The 17,960-nt window shown below is 38.0% G+C and overlaps 2 protein-coding genes across 2 annotated transcripts; both read left to right on the top strand.

The window, feature by feature from the left end:
- Positions 1-6: 6 nt before the first annotated feature.
- Positions 7-5,913, top strand: LOC139967582 (protein D2-like). The gene is made up of 5 exons (XM_071971535.1): positions 7-160; positions 1,032-1,391; positions 2,647-2,745; positions 3,627-3,675; positions 5,053-5,913. Exons 2-5 carry the CDS (start codon positions 1,131-1,133, stop codon positions 5,247-5,249), a joined length of 606 nt encoding a protein of 201 aa, XP_071827636.1. The 5' UTR covers positions 7-160; positions 1,032-1,130; the 3' UTR covers positions 5,250-5,913.
- A 2,890-nt stretch (positions 5,914-8,803) lies between these two features.
- On the top strand, positions 8,804-12,715 carry LOC139967580 (protein D2-like). The gene is made up of 4 exons (XM_071971534.1): positions 8,804-9,698; positions 10,512-10,610; positions 10,921-10,969; positions 12,364-12,715. The coding sequence occupies exons 1-4, from the start codon at positions 9,465-9,467 to the stop codon at positions 12,561-12,563; spliced, it is 582 nt and encodes a 193-aa protein (XP_071827635.1). The 5' UTR covers positions 8,804-9,464; the 3' UTR covers positions 12,564-12,715.
- Positions 12,716-17,960: the final 5,245 nt, after the last annotated feature.

The raw sequence follows: 17,960 nt of genomic DNA, 5'->3' as shown, positions 1-17,960 counted from the left end.
GCTGACCTAAAGTTATTAACTTGTCTGGCATATTCATTTTGGAAAGTTTCGTGACCGACATTGTGGGCATACTTTAAATCAATAACAATATTTAGAACAGAAATTTCTGTGTCGTGTCGCACATCAATCTTTATGCTTCGCTGTGCTCGCATCTTTACAGGTATGTTGATACGCTTTGATTGTTTTTGTTTTTATATTGTTTATGATCTATCGGTATTTATTTAGAATTAGTGACTGGAAGTATAGGTGTCTATCGACCTTAACCTTGCTATCCTAAATTAGAGCCAGCATCGTTCCCCGTGGGTGGTGACTCGTGAATAGGCTAAGCCCCCACACAGAGATATTGCACGTAATTATTCTTCCGCGCTACAGTGAATACCGAATGTAGACATTCTGGGTTAAATGTCGTACTATATTGTTATATTTTTAAGACACAACCTGAAGTTATCATGTGTACAGTAGTGTTTCCAGATCAAGAGTTAAAACTTAAATCCCTCTTTGCTTATCAGCCCAATGAAGGAACATCCCTTCAAAGGTTTGTAAATCTCCCTATTTTTTCATTGAGTCAAGGATGGGAAATCACTCCAAGAATTATTGAGTTGGCACCAACCCTGTCGACTCGTGTCGAGTGTAACATTTTTAGTGTTTTGCCACAAGGGCATAGGAACCTGGGGGACGCCAGCCCCCCAGGTGAAAAATATGGAGGGGCGGAAGTATCATTCTTCCCCCCCTGCTTTGCAAGTCAGAAAACCCCTTTTTCATTTCCAAATGAGAAAAAAATATCATTTGGAGCACCAAATTGCATCTAAGGCCATGTGAAAATGCAAGTTTTTACAAGATGGAGTGGGTGTTGAAGTGTGCTACATTGCACCAAATTGCATCTGAGGCCACCTGGAAATGCCAAAAAATTCCAAAGGGGAGGGGGGCACCCCCTTCCCTTAAACCGGTCCCCCAGGCCAGCCATCAGTCTTCAACTCCCCAACTCAAAAGTACCTTCCTACCCCACTGTTTTCGCCATCCTTGCTTTACAGCTGAGGCATTCCAGGAGACTGGCAACAATCAGCGTCAACTAGATTGTTAAATGCCCTGATCTGAAAACAGTCGAGTCAAGTCATTGTTACCACTCCAAAATGCTGCCATTTTACCCTAAGAGAATTTCCATTTGGTTGGTTATTCTGTCTGTTACCATAATTACTGCCATCACTTGTGAGTTGGAAGATTCATCAATACAGTGTCCAGATCCCTCTACCTCTGGTAACGATGTAGACGGGTTGTTGTTTGTGTCCTATGAGTCAGTAATGGATGTGGTTTGTGGAATGGCATACAACCTGGAGGAGCTCAATAATCACCCTGAAGCCCCAGAAGTTGTACAATATGCGGCAGCAGAAACTGTAAGTCAATTTTACAGTTAAAGTCTTTTTCTTATTCCTGTTAGCCTATCCATGGTTTGGGGGGGGGGGGGGGGAGGTGGGACATATGAGTGACTGATTTTTATGTAAACAATTGCACTCATTGGTTTTTTTTCTTCAAATTAGTAGTTCAACTATTTCTCTTCCTTTATGAGAATTAAACTGTTAATTAAGCTTTAGTGTAATTAACATTAGCTTAATTAACTCATAATCAAACAATTTCTGATCTCTTCCGACACCTAACTTACCTAGCCTGGCAAATAATTCACCAAGGCATTGAATTGTTTCCTTCCATTTTACATTTCATAGTGGAGACTGTAAATATTGATCATTATTCTAGACAAGCAGCACACCCTCTACCACAATTATCTGTCATCAGCTTTCTCTTTGTACAAAAACTTTTTTTTTAAAGTATCCATTAGCCTGTGAAGGCAATGGTAGCATTACCGAATAATTGCATTTTAGATCCTCCTGTAAGCAGGAACTTGCTAAGAAGCCATCATTGGCTTATCAAAGCCGCAAGCTGACCGAAGTCAGTCTCTTAGATTCATACTTAACGTCCATGATTATGAAATGTCAATTGTCAACAACTCTGTAACTGGACGATATATACATTAATCTTGGAGTGACTCTAACTCGGGACCTTATGATTGAAAGGCACCGAAGTTAACCAAATAGTTAAAGCTTTTTAATTAAATCTTCCTACTAGAACAGTAGGGAAAATCTTTCCAGTAAAAGAAGAAAGTTTGCATTAGAGTGGTCGCGATTTAACAAAACATAGCGATGTGAATTCATCACTTCGATGTATCTGTTGGAAAACATCGCACTGTGTTTCATAAACCATTGTAAAATTATGTCTTGGCACAGGCGTCCTGGACTCCTGGCTGCTGGTAGTTTGCACTTAAAAATATGTCTTCTTTTATTTTTCAGTGCAGTAAATTATTCTTATTAACTTTACTGATGATTATTCAAGTTTCAGAACAAATAAGTAAAGAAAAAGTCCCAAACGTTTGATTTTTTTTCAATGTGCTTTTGACATTGTGTGGTTAATGTTGATCGTATGAATTATGATGAGTGCCTGGGTGGTGAAGTTTTGATTCCTTTAATTGCTTGTTTAGTAACCATCATAGAAGGATTTTTGAGTAATTACAACTTTGTTGGTTAAGGTTTGGTGAAACTACCAACCAGAAGTAGATCATTGTTTTAATTTGTCTTGCTTTGTTTACTTCAACTGTAGGATGGATACTATACCCTGATAATGGTGGATCCCGATGCACCATCAAGAACCAATCCTACACTCAGGTATATCCTGCATTGGCTGATAACAAATCTCAAGGTATCTCGTCAGTTCCTTGTTAATATTTTCTTCTCTACAGGTATGTAAGAATGAAATATTGCAATTCATCTGGATTAGTATACAAAACCTGCATACAATATAAACTTGATTGTTATGAGCCCACTTTACTCATGAAAGAGACAACAGCAAAAATTTCCATTTACCCCACCATCAGTTTAGTGTGACCACTGTTGAAAAACAAAGTATAAGCTTATGAAGGCTTAAGGACCTTTCATCCCTTTTTTTTTGAGAGGGGGGAGTGCTCCTAGGAGGGTGGTAATGCCAGGGCTGGGGCAACCCCCCAGTAAAGTCAGCCCCCCCCTTCCCCTCTGGCTGGCACTTTCATCGTACATTAGAGTCTGCTTTTGTGTCATGCATGCACCACTACCAATTGCTCACAACTAAGTTTTTTTTTCTTTAGAATATTGTATATTTATAAATACTGTCAATTTCCCAATATTTGGCAATATCTGTATATTATTTATAATTTCAGTTTGGATCAAATATGCATTGTATTCATAAAATTGGTACTCTTTTGATTTAATTTATTGGTTTTGTTAAGCCACCAGCATACAAAGTAATAATTAAATTATTTACAAAGGGTAGTTATATTCATTCTCTTGATGGAGAAAACTTTGGAGATTGAACGTTATTTTGCATGTAAACCAACCAGACTATAACAGCATTTTCATATCTGAGCGACACTGATGACAGTCACAAACCGTTTTGGCACTAAATTAAAACTGAACCCATAAATTCCTTGAGGAGTACAATTACAAGCACACCTAGAAATGTTAAATGAAAAAGCCGGTAAATGTGCCTTGCATCAATTTATGTTTATCTGTGTTTTTCTTATATACTTTTTTTTAAATCTATTACAGGGTTCTGATCTGCAGACTGGTCAACACAATACTGGCGACGTCATTGCACGTAAGTTTAACCAAATGCTTATTCCTGTAAAGGATATTAATGCTGCACTTGTATAAACAAAACTGTTCCACAGTAGTACAGTAGATCAGGAAATGCATCACAATCAGGTAGACATCCGAAGAAGCCTTTCGAACAATATACTTCTCTTTCATAAACGATACAATTTGAATGTTTGCTTCTAACTAGAGCTCTGTTAGTGTTCTCTGAAGTCAAGAATACATCAAAATGCAAGAGGAATCTTCTAATGATGTTATTTTAGTCTGTGTGCATTGATGTATTGTACAAAAAGGAAAGGGCAAGGGGGAAAAAATCATGTCACAACAGACACTAAAATCCTGTGGTCATACTGACATCGTTGCATATAGTAAGCTCTGTTGACGTTAGGACCGATACGTGGGTTGAAGTAATAAGTTTTAGTGCAGGTATTGCTGAATATGTCACATTTTGCTAACTTTGTAATGCAGAGTTTTGTTAAATATCATTGGACGTCACCTTGCTGTTCAGTAGCAAGCTCTCTGTGGTGCGTATGTGTGTGTGTTTGAGGGTGGGGGGGGGGTAGACAGTAGACCTTGATAGGATCACTAGTTCAGAACAGAATTCTGAAATGTCATTTGTGAATAATAAATGACTTCCAGCTAAATAAAGATGACACTATCTTTGTGCTTTGATAATGAAAATGCATAATTAGTATTTTTTCTTATACCCACGTTTGAGTACAACAGCAAGAGTATGATTACAACAGCATGAATATGAGTACAACAGCATGAGTGTGAGTACAACAGCATGAGTCTGAGTACAACAGCATGAGTATGGGTACAACAGCATGAGTGTGAGTACAACAGCATGAGTGTGAGCACAACAGCATGAGTATGAGCACAACAGCATGAGTCTGAGTACAACAGCATGAGAATGGGTACAACAGCATGAGTATGGGTACAACAGCATGAGTATGAGTACAACAGCATGAGTATGAGTACAACAGCATGAGTATGAGTACAACAGCATGAGAATGGGTACAACAGCATGAGTATGAGTACAACAACATGAGTATGAGTACAACAGCATGAGTATGAGTACAACAGCATGAGTATGAGTACAACAGCATGAGTGTGAGCACAACAGCATGAGTGTGAGTACAACAGCATGAGTATTGGTACAACAGCATGAGTATGGGTGAGGATGATTACAGATCAATGAGGATGAGAACAGATCACAGCTGATGAGAACAGATCGATAAGGATGAGTAGAGATAAAAGAGTACTTGCAACAATGGTAGCATATGATTACGGGCATGTACTCACTGCAGTTATCTTATCAGTTATAAGGATATTACCTAACAATATTAGCAGTTATGATTTTTCCTATGATCCTCTACAGCTTACCATGGCCCAGCTCCTCCTCTTGGTTCGGGTCCTCATAGGTACTACCTTCTTCTTTTTCAACAAGATGGACCCTTGACCGACATCACTCCGCCGTCAAGTACGTCCAATTTTGATTGGATAGAGTTTGCAAAGTCTTACGACCTTGGTATGCCGGTAGCATTCAACATGTTCACTACTGAAAATATTTTATGAATTTCATAGAAGTTAACACAAATGAAATTTAAAAAACAACAATGATTTCTCTTTAAACTGTTTTTTTTTCCCACAAAGTTTAATGCCTCCTTCAGAATGTAACAATAATATTGACACTATCTGGTGTATGGTATCTCTATATTCAAGCGAAGGTGATATGCCGAGGGTCTATTTGAAGGTGTTAAGGAAATGACCCTTAATGGTCTGCTTATGCAAATGTCCCAAAATAGATTAATAATATGTCAATCACTTATGCCACTGCCTTACATATGTGAAACCAGGGAGTTGTTATGGAACAACTGGAGTAGGGGTGTGGGAAGGTGGGATGGCTGAGATGGGATGTTATCGAAATATTTTCAGTGCAATAGATGAAGTGTGCAGCTAGTACTTGCCCTCGGTCATTAAGATCTTGCCTAGACGTCTCAATTTTTGTACTTCTTGTAGAGAAAACTTCATTGTTAAACTTCTTTGACTGCCTTTCAAACTTTATATCATTCTTTTGGTCTTCTGCGGTAGTGTTTCTTGTGTATTTCTAATACAGATACATTTATAACCTTTACAACCTTTTTTGCCTTGAATCGTATTTCTTCCTTCTTGAAATATTAAATATTCCCCTGTATTCTTTCCTCTGAAATATATTTACTTTGGTAAAACTGTTTAAAAAGCTTTGTTTATAAACACATTTTGTACTCATTCATGTCAGTCTGTGTGTATGAGAGTACTTTCTGCTGTTTAGTATAAGCATGTAAGAGTTGAATCTAACCTCAGAAAATTGTGAGTACAACCTTCCTTTGGTTTTTAATGAAGGTCAAAGTTCACTTGAGGGTCAAAATAGGGGGAAAAAGAACTTACCCCCATGTTTGATATAAAAAGTCACCTTATAAAGCACAAAGATGGTAGATAATCAAATTATGGTTCATTTCATGTTATAACTGTTTGTAAGTAAACACACTGTCTCATTCCTCACCCTCCATCCAAGAAAAATTCCTTCACCCAGGCTCAAGTTCTAACCTAGAACGATTTCATTACCGTAGAATAAGTTTCTCTTTACTACACCAAACAAGGAATTACAGTGATAAAGTAAACAACAACTTTTTTTTTTAAGTGGATTCTTCGATTAAAAATTTGACAAAATTGTTACTCTAAAGTGAGCTAGATAAGATTACATCCCATATTATTCATGTTCTCAAATGGTCAACATATCCGCTAATATGATCTCAGTTTCCACTTATTACGATATGAACCACAGAGTTTGTTTATTCATCATTTGGAGCTCACGAAAAACGAATACTAAAATGCTGCCCTCGATTATTTTGAGCTACATTACGTGGGAGGAAAGCATGGCAGTATTTCTGTGAAGGATAGTCGGAAATGAATCGATACAAATCAAACTGTTGCCCAACAAAACAGAAGTGTTTTTAATTTCATTCGAAAAATCGACTGCTTGCACCAACTAACGATACATGTTAGTAACGTGTGGAAAAGGGGTGTGTGTGTGTGGGGGGGGGGGGACTGTATACCACTTTGGTAGAATGGGGAAATGGTTCAGTAAAAAGTAAATTACTATATTCAGTTTCGGAAGACTTATTAGTATAAAGTCACACTAAGACCTAACTTATAGTTCGAATAATCTTCATAATACTCGATGCATGATCCCCAGAACCACGGCCCATCCACACACATACGGGACCCCAGGGCCACAACCCCTTCTCTATGAAATCCACCTACGAACCTTCAATAAAGGTTCATGCCCAAACCTATATCAGTCGGGCGGGGGAAGGGAACAGGCTAGAAGTGGTTTGGAAACGCACTTCATCTAAGTGGCGCACCCAACTTAAGGAAGTGGGTATGGTCCCAATATCCATTGTCAGGCGAGTGAAGATACATTCAGTCTTGGGATATAATTTTCAATAGTATTTTATTTTCAATAGTATTTATCAGCACAACCTTGCGTTTAGGCCTAATTATAGATGTAATATTTTTATGATATATTTTGGAGATATATATATATATATATACATTCATATGTATATGTATATATATATATATATATACATATGTATATAAATATATGTATATATATATATATTTATATATATACATATGTATGCATATATATATATATTCTTGTGGCGGACTATTCCCTCAACCCCTCACCCTACACGGGAATCAATTTCAACGACCTCAAAGCCGAACCAGTCTTTCGTAAAATGTTTAATTCGCCTAAAGCCCGTCCATGAAGTTTCAAGCCCTTACCAAATCAGTCACCTGGGGAAATCATATCAGCCCCCCCCCCCCCATAAAAAAAATCTTCTATGTTGAAGTCCTGCGCACGTCACTGCCTTCATCCCGCGGCATCTGACGCAATATGAAAATGTTAACTGCACGGTCGGAGAGCTTCAACCGACAATTTGATATAATTGTGGCAACAGTACAAACGGAGCAGGTGCACAAAAGAACGGAATATTAATTATTAATAGCGTATTTAGATCTGTTTGTCCAAAAATCGTCAACGTTTGTCTTTCTCTGCGTTTGCGAGATCAGAAAGTTAATTGAGAGTTTTATTTGATAAATTTCCATGCAGGTGCAATAATTAAAGGGAGTCTGTAATTAAAACAAGTTATGGGGGTGAAATGAAAACTATACGAAAGTACTAATTTGAACGCCAGATCATGTTGCGGTGCCACTTGGCTCACCAGAAAATAAATGTCCCATAGCCACGCCCTATACACCCCTCCTCTATCCCAGTAACAGTTCATTTTGTGGCCTACACGGAAAACACTCTCTACCACCTCAAATCCGGACTCTTCTTTTGTAAAATGTTTGATCCGCCCAGTCCGTCCAAAAGTTTCAAGCCCCTTTCAGAATCTTTCGCTATGGTGGGGGGGGGGGGTCATTGCCACCCCCTCTCCCCCAAACCACCATTGAAATCATGTGCACGTCACTGCCTTCATCCCGCGGCAACTGACTTAAAATGAACATTTTCATCGTACTGTCGGAGAGCTCCAACCGACAATGATAATAATATAATTGTGGCAACGGTACAACACAGGGTAGGTGTACCAATTTGGAACCTGTAACCTACATTGCGGATTGCAACACGCAGAAATCGATGGTTCGTGGGGGGAAGGGTGTGGTGGAGGGGGAGGGGACTGAGCACGGTAAGGGTTAGAGAAGTCTTGTGTGGCTGTTTTGGTGATCGTGTTCATTTACAGACGGAAGTTACGGCTTAAGTCTATACCAAACAGGGCTATCGGTTACCAAGCCGACTGACATAGACATCTACAGCTCTAAATAACCGATCAACATCCCTCTTTGCGTCCCGTGCCAAAAGGGTGTCATTTTCCTGACTCATCGACAGGTACTTCGCGATACTCTTCGTCAGAATTCCGTAAAGAAACATTTTCATTATATGACACGTTTTATGAGTATAACGATGAATGTCTGTCTATCCGTCTCTTTAAATCGAGAATATGGAAAGCAAACACGAACTGGTTAAATATGTTCGGTAAATAAAGAATTTATGCTTATACTGCATGAAAGGAATTATAGTATTAAGTTAGCATTACAACATTAAATAGGGTTATCAACACAACATTTATTCGTTACCATTTCAATATACGTTTACTGTACACTGGACATACATGTTTTCCGAATATGTAGGCAAGAGACACTATTCTTTACAAAATTATTCTAATACATGTAAAATAAAAATCTGATATAGTTTTTGAAGAGTTTGATTAATTTATGGATCGTTTTATTTTGTTTTCTTTTATTGTGTGTTCTTCTTTGTCGCCAGTCGTTTATACTTCAATGACGAGACAAACAAATTAATCTCATCGGGATGTGAAAACGATTTTCTCTTGTCAACTAAATGTATTTAATCCAGGATATAAGTCGTTGGTTAAATTTGTTTGAATTCAATAAGATAGTTAGTTTGGCGAATCTTTTCTTTGGGCGATTTGAGACCGTTTCGAGTACCGGAGCTGACAGTGCGCGTTTTGTTCAAATAGATATTAATCAACATAATGGTGTAGGCCTACGTGGCCCTCAATCGCTGGCGTTGGTTCTATAGGCACAGATAAATCTCCTCTCGTATCAGTAACGCCGTCATTTCAGAGACAGCCTAACACCCGGTACCCGCACTAATGGATACTCCTGTGTACTACTTAACTCGAATGCGTTAAAGGAAACAGCGGGTTGAATCACAGCAAGATGTGGGGTCTTTCCGTTTTGACAACAATTCTCGCCATTTTGCTATTTGCAACCTCTGCCGATGCTATAGTGGAGGAAGTAACGGGACCGTTCTGCAGCGGGATGGATTATCTTCTCGTCTCTTTCTGTAATAATCCAGACAAGGCTATCGAATGCGGCGGTTTCAGACAGATCGAAGAATTCGACCAGCATACGGATCCACCTGACTTGGTGAGATTCAGCAAAGCAAACTTGGTAAGATCGAATAAATATTCAGTCAAAGTATTTAATTCAACTTTTCGAGGTTTCATTTCATTTCAATGACCAAGCGAATCAATGTGTCTATTTCAGATCGATGTAATGACTCTGTTGGTTAGTTTTTCTTCTAACAGATGTACGTATGTGTGTGTGTATGTGTTTTAGACCCTCCTGCAAGCAGGAACTCGCAAAGAAGCCATCATTGGCTTATCAAAGCCGTAAGCTGACCGAAGTCAGTCTCTTACATTCATATTTAAGGTCCATGATTATGAATTGTCAACAACTCTGTAACTGGATGACATAGCCCACATTAATCTTGGAGTGATTCGAACCGTAAATGATGGATGACAGATTCGTCAATAGAGTGAACATCAGACGGTCTTATATTTTCTTTCCGTATAAGGTGATGGATTTGTTTTCAATCCACAAAAAAAAAAAAATTATAAGCACAACGTTGCGTGTAGACGTTATTCTAGACCTATTTATAGCCTAACTATTATGCCTCAGAGTGACCATTTCACGTCTATTTTGTCACGGGGGGGGGGGCAGCAGAATTTAGGGACCCCGCAACCTCTAATTGGGAGTCGGATCCAAATACCTCAGCACCCCACCCTCCTTAATAAATCCTGGATACCCCCCCCCAGATTGTTTGATTGTTATGCGGAAATTACTGACAAAGTTCAAATAGCTGCTTTGCCACACATACCCGATAGACCGACATAATACTAACATGCTGGAGAAGACGCGTTTCTATATAAACATGAATATATTTTCGTCGTGTGGTTTATTTATTTCTCTTCTCCCATATAGAATAGTTACTATACATTAATCATGGCTGATCCTGATGCACCCAGCCATGCCGATCCATACTCTAGATACTGGATTCATTGGCTGGTCATGAATGTCAAGGTAAGAAGCCCATTTTGACCAGACATTTACTAATAAATCGCAGTGACATTTCGTTGTTTTTTTCGCATAAGAAAAAGTAAGATAAAGTGTTTTTTTTTTTTTTTTTTTTGTTGTTGTTGCAAACACTTGATTATAAACATGATGTTTATCCTTCCTTACTCGGCGTTAAAGAAAAGTATGATAATCAAATGAAAACGGAAAAACTAGACAGTTAGAGGGGTGCATGGGTGTATATAAGTAACTTTCAAGCGATAACCTATTGTAGATATTATAAGTTGGTTTTATTAAATGTATCATCTTTTTCTTATAGGGATCAGATGTAGCAGATGGTAATGTTTTCACAGCTGACACCCTAACAGGTAAACATATCTTCATTTACGTTATGTTATTACATTTGTACAGAAATGTATATGATTTACTGTAGTGTCGGTACATGGATGATGCTGTTACAATCTGTAGCTACTTCGAAACATCGTGGTACTAGAAGCGATATTTACAGTGTATTTAAAAGCACGTATGTACATACAATGCGAAGGAATAGGGCTCTGTCAAGAGCACATGTAATGTTATTTATAGACTTAGTTAAAGTACGTTGCCACGTAATAGTTTAATCAAAATTACGAGACATACATTAATTCAATGAGTGATAATAACTCAATAAGCATAAATTGTTGTTCACGCAATACGTGTAAAAGAGTGGTTTTCAAATCCCACAATTTTCACTCTGGTGAAACTTATTAAACATAATCTAAACATGTGGACAAATATATGATGTAAATTCTGTTCGGGCGGTGATGATAACAGAGGTCGTATGTATACGAGGGGGCTAGACGTAATTACGCTTTTTGTGTTGATTTCACATCTAAGTACTTCATGACAGCCGTCACCAGCAACTTACTCTTGTCATTTGTCTACTCTCGTAGTTTAAAGACATTCTCATATTATGAGGAAGGAGGGGGGGGGGGAGGGAGGGGGGTGGAGTGGTAACTTTTGGTTAACCTGTTTAATTACACATGCTGATTAGGTACGTGATATTGATTGTAGTGTTGTTTTGTATAGAACTTGTAAATCGGACCAGATAACTCTTTCTCAGTGATATTTTCTATCATTTTATTCACTAAATCACATTGTAACGGTGACGATAAACGGATAAGCCTAACATCGTCTGTGCTCTCAGAGAAATTTTTCATATGCTCATGGTTACATCACAATGGCCTAGCACCAGGGACCTCGGGAAACAGAAGCTCAGTACCACCCCTCCCCCTCCACTAAACATTACATGCGACCCATCATGATGTTAAAAAAACCTTATCACCTTCACAAGTAATTTTGTCTACACTTGAGATATAAAGTTACGAAAAAGGTTTGAAATTTGGCATCTCCATTACTATGCACTACCCTATCCACCTCTTCGTCCGGACAATATTTTTGATGTCAGATTATAAATTTATGTACATCAACCTGTCACTCTGCCCCCCCCCCCCACCCAAAATAAAACTGTATCCGGCCTTGAAAGTGGACGAATTCTATCCCTTTTATCATCTTCAGTGCCTGCAGTTTCGACCCTGACAGGAAATTCTTCAAGGGCAGACTTTGAAGCAGATCCTGCTAGGATCGAAACGTCGAGCCATCTAACTTTATATATTTACCTACAATGGCACTTTTTCCCAGTTGATAAAAAAAAAACAGTTTGCTAACAGCTGTTGCTTCTCTCATTCTCTCTCTTTCTCTCTTTATTATGTTTATCACACAGAGTACACGACCCCCAAGCCACCCCCGGGAAGTGGGCCCCATCGGTACTATTTCCTTCTCTACAAGCAGTTTGAATTTCGGCAAGATCCAGAGAGTCTCATCTCCAGAGAGGGCTTTGATATTGCGTCATTCGCCCTTCAGCAACAGCTAGACGGCCCAGTAGCTGGTACAATGTTTCGCACCCAGGCATTCTGTTATTAATTAAAAGTATGAATTTATTCAGTAAACCATCACCATTCTATCTTATATTTTGGAAGCAGCTGTTTTTTTGGTTTTTGTGTGTATTAGCAAGTAATAGCAACAAAGCATCCTATCCCAACCTCACCCTTTCCTGACCCCTCCTACCACAGATGTGCACGACTGAGTATCCTCCCCCTCCCTGACCCCTCCCCCTCCCTGACCCCCCTCCCCCTACCCCATTGATATGCAGGAGTACAAACAAAAATTTAATTGTGACACCACTTCAGCAAAACACTCTGAGATACCTAAACTCTAAGGAAAATGTGTCCATGTTTTTATTTTGGAAGATTAACATCAGTAGTACTACAGTCTGGGCCTATAACAGAGGAACTTTGACTTTACAAACCGTTTCAACCTACATGATGGCAATGTTTACATACAGTAGCTTAGTCCATCATTATACAGTAAGGTCCAATTCATCGTCAAATCTGCATTCGCATGGTGATAGACGATGGCCAAAAGATGGCAAAAACTGCTAATTGTTTTAAGATAAACCATTTGCATGTTTTATGTATTTTCATGTTTTCATCAGTATATATAATTTATTTGTGTGACTGTAACTTTTGAGTCATTTTTTATTTATTGTCTTAATTCACCTCAGTTTTTTAATTTAAACAATCTATCTGCTTTTCATGTCATTTTCATGTAATTCCTTTAATTATATTCGTGTGTCAGATTGATTTTCGAGAGCCTTGGAGAAGATAAGCTATGACTAACCATGTGTCACTGTCTAAATAAAGGTTGAAATTTTTCAAATAAATCCTCACTAAGATTTTTAATTGATAATATCAGAAAATTGTTAAAAGTGATAATCAGTGGCTAGTAAATGAAACGGGAAATAACATTAGAAGAAAGGATATCTAAAAATAGTTTTCCAGCAATACCAGTGTAGTGTCATCTACCCCAAGGAATTCCTCTTTAAATTGCTTATAGCTTTCATGTTTCATGTTTTGCAATGACCTATTCCCTTTCTGAGTTTTCCAAACAAAATGTCTAAGTTGAATGTCAGACTTGATATTTCATGTGACGTGTGTTTTCCTCACAGATGACGAATTTGCACCGAACCTAGCGACCAATAGATGACCATGATACACTTTACCACCTTCACTGTAGAAAACAAGTGACTGGACGATTGTGAACTATGTATGAACGTAATAGTCGGACTTTGAAGAAAGGACTTGCACTATGACCTCAACTGAGCCACATTGTAGTCTTGAATTGAATCAAATCAAAACAATTCTGGCTGGACAGGAGGGAATGACCAATAGGCCACCCTACATTCCATTATTTGGACAAACCGACAATGGATAGGTGTTTAGACAGACCTATGTTAAGAAGATCACCTAATCCATTAAGGGTCGGTAAAGTCTTCAGTAGATTAAGTTAATTTTATTTGTCTCTTTTGCAGATTTTTAAGATGCAGGTCTAGTAACTTGACAAATTAAAGTTAATGGACAGAGTACTAATGACAGAAATATCACCCTTTACAGTGTCAATTCAAGAGCCAGGATTAATGACTTAATGACATATCCACCATATTGGACCAAGGACCAAAACTTACGTTAACAACTTACAAAGTCATGTGTCTGGATTATTGAATGAATGCCTTAATATACAAGTGTATGAATCAAAAGTTATTGAATCAATAGACACAACTAACCAACTTTCCCCTGAAGTGTATGGATAAATAACCTCCTTAATCCAATGGACTGAACAAACACTTTTGAGGCAAGGGAGACAAAAGACCAAAACCCTGCATTACTCAAGTGTAACAACATCTCTGTAACAACATCTCTATCTCTATTAACAACATCTCTATCAACACAGTTATTTCCAAACTACTGCTTTTATACCAAAGTGTACAGATAAATGACTTTGGAGTCAACTGATGTTACTAAACTATTGCCTCTTTGACATATGGATTAACGATATTGGAATCAATAACTAGCAACTGCTTTATAATCCAAGTGCATGGATTTGTGACTTTGGCATTTACTGACAATACTAAGTAACTGCATTTACTCAATTGTATGAACTAACAAATTTGGTATCAGCCCACCTGTCTAAAGAACTGCTTTACCCCAGTGTACGGATTAATGACTTCGGAATTTACCGACACGACTAAGCAACTGACGTACCCCAGTGTACGGATTAATGACTTTAGAATTCACCGACATGACTAAGCAACTGCCTTATCCAAGTGTACGGATTAACGACTTCGGAATTGACCAACATGTCTAAACAACTGCCCCACCCGAGCGTATGGATTAACGACTTTGTAATTCACCAACATTACCAAAGTTTTGCTTTACGCAAGTGTACAGATTGAAGACTTTGGAATCGACCGACATGACCAAGCAACTGCCCTACCCAAGTATGCGGATTAACAACTTTGGAATTCACTGCCATATCTACAGTTTAGCTTTACCCAAGTGTACAGATTAACGACTTTGGAATTTACCGACATTATTAAACAACTGCCCTACCCCAGTGTATGGGTTATCGACTTTGCAATTCACCGACATTACTAAATTTTTACTTACTCAAGTGTACAGATTGAAGACTTTGGAATTCACCGACATGACTACACAATTGCCCTGCCCAGGTGTATGGGGATTAACGACTTTGGAATTCACCGATATTACTAAAGCTTTGCTTTATGCAAGTGTACAGATTGACGACTTTGTAATAGACAGACAACCCTACCCAATGTGTGGATTAACGACTTTGGAATTTACCGACATTTATAAAGTTTTGCTTTACCCAAGCGTACAGATTAACGACTTTGGAAACCTGCGACAATACTGAACAATTTGCCCTGCGCAAGTGTGCTGATTAACTACTGTGGAATCAACCGACATATCTAAACAACTGCCCTACCAAGTGTACGGATTAACGACTTTGCAATTCACCGACATTACTAAAGCTTTGCTTTACTCAAGTGAACAGATTGACGAGTTTGGAATCAACCGACATGACAAAGCAACTGCCCTACCAAGTGTATGGATTAACAACTTTGTAGTTCACTGACATTACTATAGTTTTGCTTTACGCAACTCTACGTATAAAGGACTTTGGACTAACTGTATTAACAACTTGAATAATGGACATGATTATACAACTGCCCTACCCAACTGTACGAATTAACAACTTTGGAATTCACTGACATTACTAAAGCTTTGGTTTACTCAAGTGTGCAAATAATGACTTTGGAATCAACTGACATGAGTAAACAATTGCCTTACCTAAGTGTATGGATTAACGACTACGAAATTCACCAAATAACTTAAGTACTGCATTATTCAATAGTGTGGACAAATGACTTGGATGGAAGTGATATGAATTAAAACTGCCTTACTCAAGTGTACAGATTAAAGACTTCAGAATCAACGATCATTACTCTGCTACTGCCTAAATGAAGTGTACAAATAAATGACTTAAGAGTGAACTGACATGACTTAACTGTTGTCTTACTTATGTGAACAGATAATGACTTTGTAGTCAACTGACATGACTTAACTATTGTTTTAGTTATGTGTACAGGTAAATGACTTTGGAGTCAACTGACATGACCTAACTGTTGTCAGATTTAGGACGTTGCAATGAACCAACATGACTAAACTACTTCCCTACTTGAGTGTATGGATTAAAGACTTTGGAAGCAACCGACATAACTAAACTACTACCCGAATTAATGACTAGGGAATCTACCAACATGACTAAACTACTGCCCTACTTGAGTGTATGGACTAATGACTAGGGAATCTACCAACATGACTAAACTACTGACCTAGTGTAGAGATTAATGACTAGGGAATCTACCAACATGACTAAACTACTGCCCTACTTGAGTGTATGGACTAATGACTAGGGAATCTACCAACATGACTAAACTACTACTGCCCTACTTGAGTGTAGGGATTAATGACTAGGGAATCTACCAACATGACTAAACTACTGCCCTAGTGTAGGGATTAATGACTAGGGAATCTACCAACATTACTAAACTACTGACCTAGTGTAGGGATTAATGACTAGGGAATCTACCAACATGACTAAACTACTGCCCTAGTGTAGGGATTAATGACTAGGGAATCTACCAACAATACTAAACTACTGACCTACTTGAGTGTATGGACTAATGACTAGGAAATCTACCAACATGACTAAACTACAGCCCTAGTGTATGGATTTATGACTAGGGAATCTACCAACATTACTATACATTTTCTCTACCAAAGTGTACGAATAAATGATTTTGGTATCAACTGACATGACTATATAACTTACTGCCTTTCTCCAGTTGACTGAACTACGACTTTTCAACCAACTGACATGATAAACAACTGCATTACTTAAGTGTACAGATTAACAACTTCTGAATGAACAGTCGTTTCTAAACTACTGCCTTTATACCAAAGTGTACAGATAAATAACTTTGGAGTCAACTGACATGACTAAACAACTGCCTAACCCATGTGTACGGATAAAGACATTGGCATCAACCGACATTACTTTAGTACTGCTTTTCTTAAGTGTATGGATTAATGACTTTGTAATCAACCAACAAAATAAACATTCAAATGTCCTGATAAAAGACTTTTGGAATGACCCGACATGACTAAACAACCGTCTTACTCAAGTTTACGAATAAATGAATTTGATGTGAACAGAAAAATGACTTTGGAATCAACTGACATGACTAAATAACTGACTTACTCAAGTTTACGGATATATAACTTTGAAATAACACCACATGATTAAACAATTGCCTTACTCAAGCCAACAAATTAACGACTTTGGACTCAACTGACCTGATGAAACTACCGTCTGACTGTAGTGTATGGATTTAATGACTTTGAAATAAGACCACCTAACTAAACAATTGCCTAACTTAAAAGAGTTTGCATTACTGAACCAACACAACTAAACTACTGCATTGATTGAATAGTGACTTTGAAATCAACCGCCTTGACTTTAATCCTATTACCCAGGTGTATTGAATTTAGGACCAATCAACAGCACTGAACTACTGCATTACTCAAATTGAAGAATTAATGACTTAACACATGTATGTAACTGATTTAATTTCAGTACTTTTTCAATATGAAATGGCAGCATTCTTTCTCACTACTACAGTACTACTACTCTCTTTTCTACTTAGTCAGGCACAACTTGGTAACTTTAAGCAACCCATGATTTGTGGCACTGACTGGTAAGCAGAGTACAATATCCAGACGGTGCAAGTCCTTTCATGTGAAATCATTACCTATATATTCAATCCCCTTAGAGCTCACAGATTGAAATATTCCCCTGGAAAATCATTGCTATCTAGTTTTGTTATAGGTTTGCCTCCTC

The sequence above is a fragment of the Apostichopus japonicus genome, chromosome 5 (genome assembly GCF_037975245.1).
Source record: "Apostichopus japonicus isolate 1M-3 chromosome 5, ASM3797524v1, whole genome shotgun sequence".
Lineage (NCBI taxonomy): Eukaryota > Metazoa > Echinodermata > Holothuroidea > Aspidochirotida > Stichopodidae > Apostichopus > Apostichopus japonicus.
This window is presented reverse-complemented; position numbering and strand designations above follow the sequence as displayed.

Excerpts from the sequence above, each read along its gene's own strand:
- LOC139967582 (XM_071971535.1), top strand. The coding sequence starts at position 1,131 with ATGCTGCCATTTTACCCTAAGAGAATTTCCATTTGGTTGGTTATTCTG. Across the intron at positions 1,392-2,646 it reads AATATGCGGCAGCAGAAACT|GATGGATACTATACCCTGAT; the intron begins GTAAGTCAATTT and ends CTTCAACTGTAG. Across the intron at positions 3,676-5,052 it reads TACTGGCGACGTCATTGCAC|CTTACCATGGCCCAGCTCCT; the intron begins GTAAGTTTAACC and ends GATCCTCTACAG.
- LOC139967580 (XM_071971534.1), top strand. The coding sequence starts at position 9,465 with ATGTGGGGTCTTTCCGTTTTGACAACAATTCTCGCCATTTTGCTATTT. Across the intron at positions 10,611-10,920 it reads GGCTGGTCATGAATGTCAAG|GGATCAGATGTAGCAGATGG; the intron begins GTAAGAAGCCCA and ends TTTTTCTTATAG. Across the intron at positions 10,970-12,363 it reads CACAGCTGACACCCTAACAG|AGTACACGACCCCCAAGCCA; the intron begins GTAAACATATCT and ends TTTATCACACAG.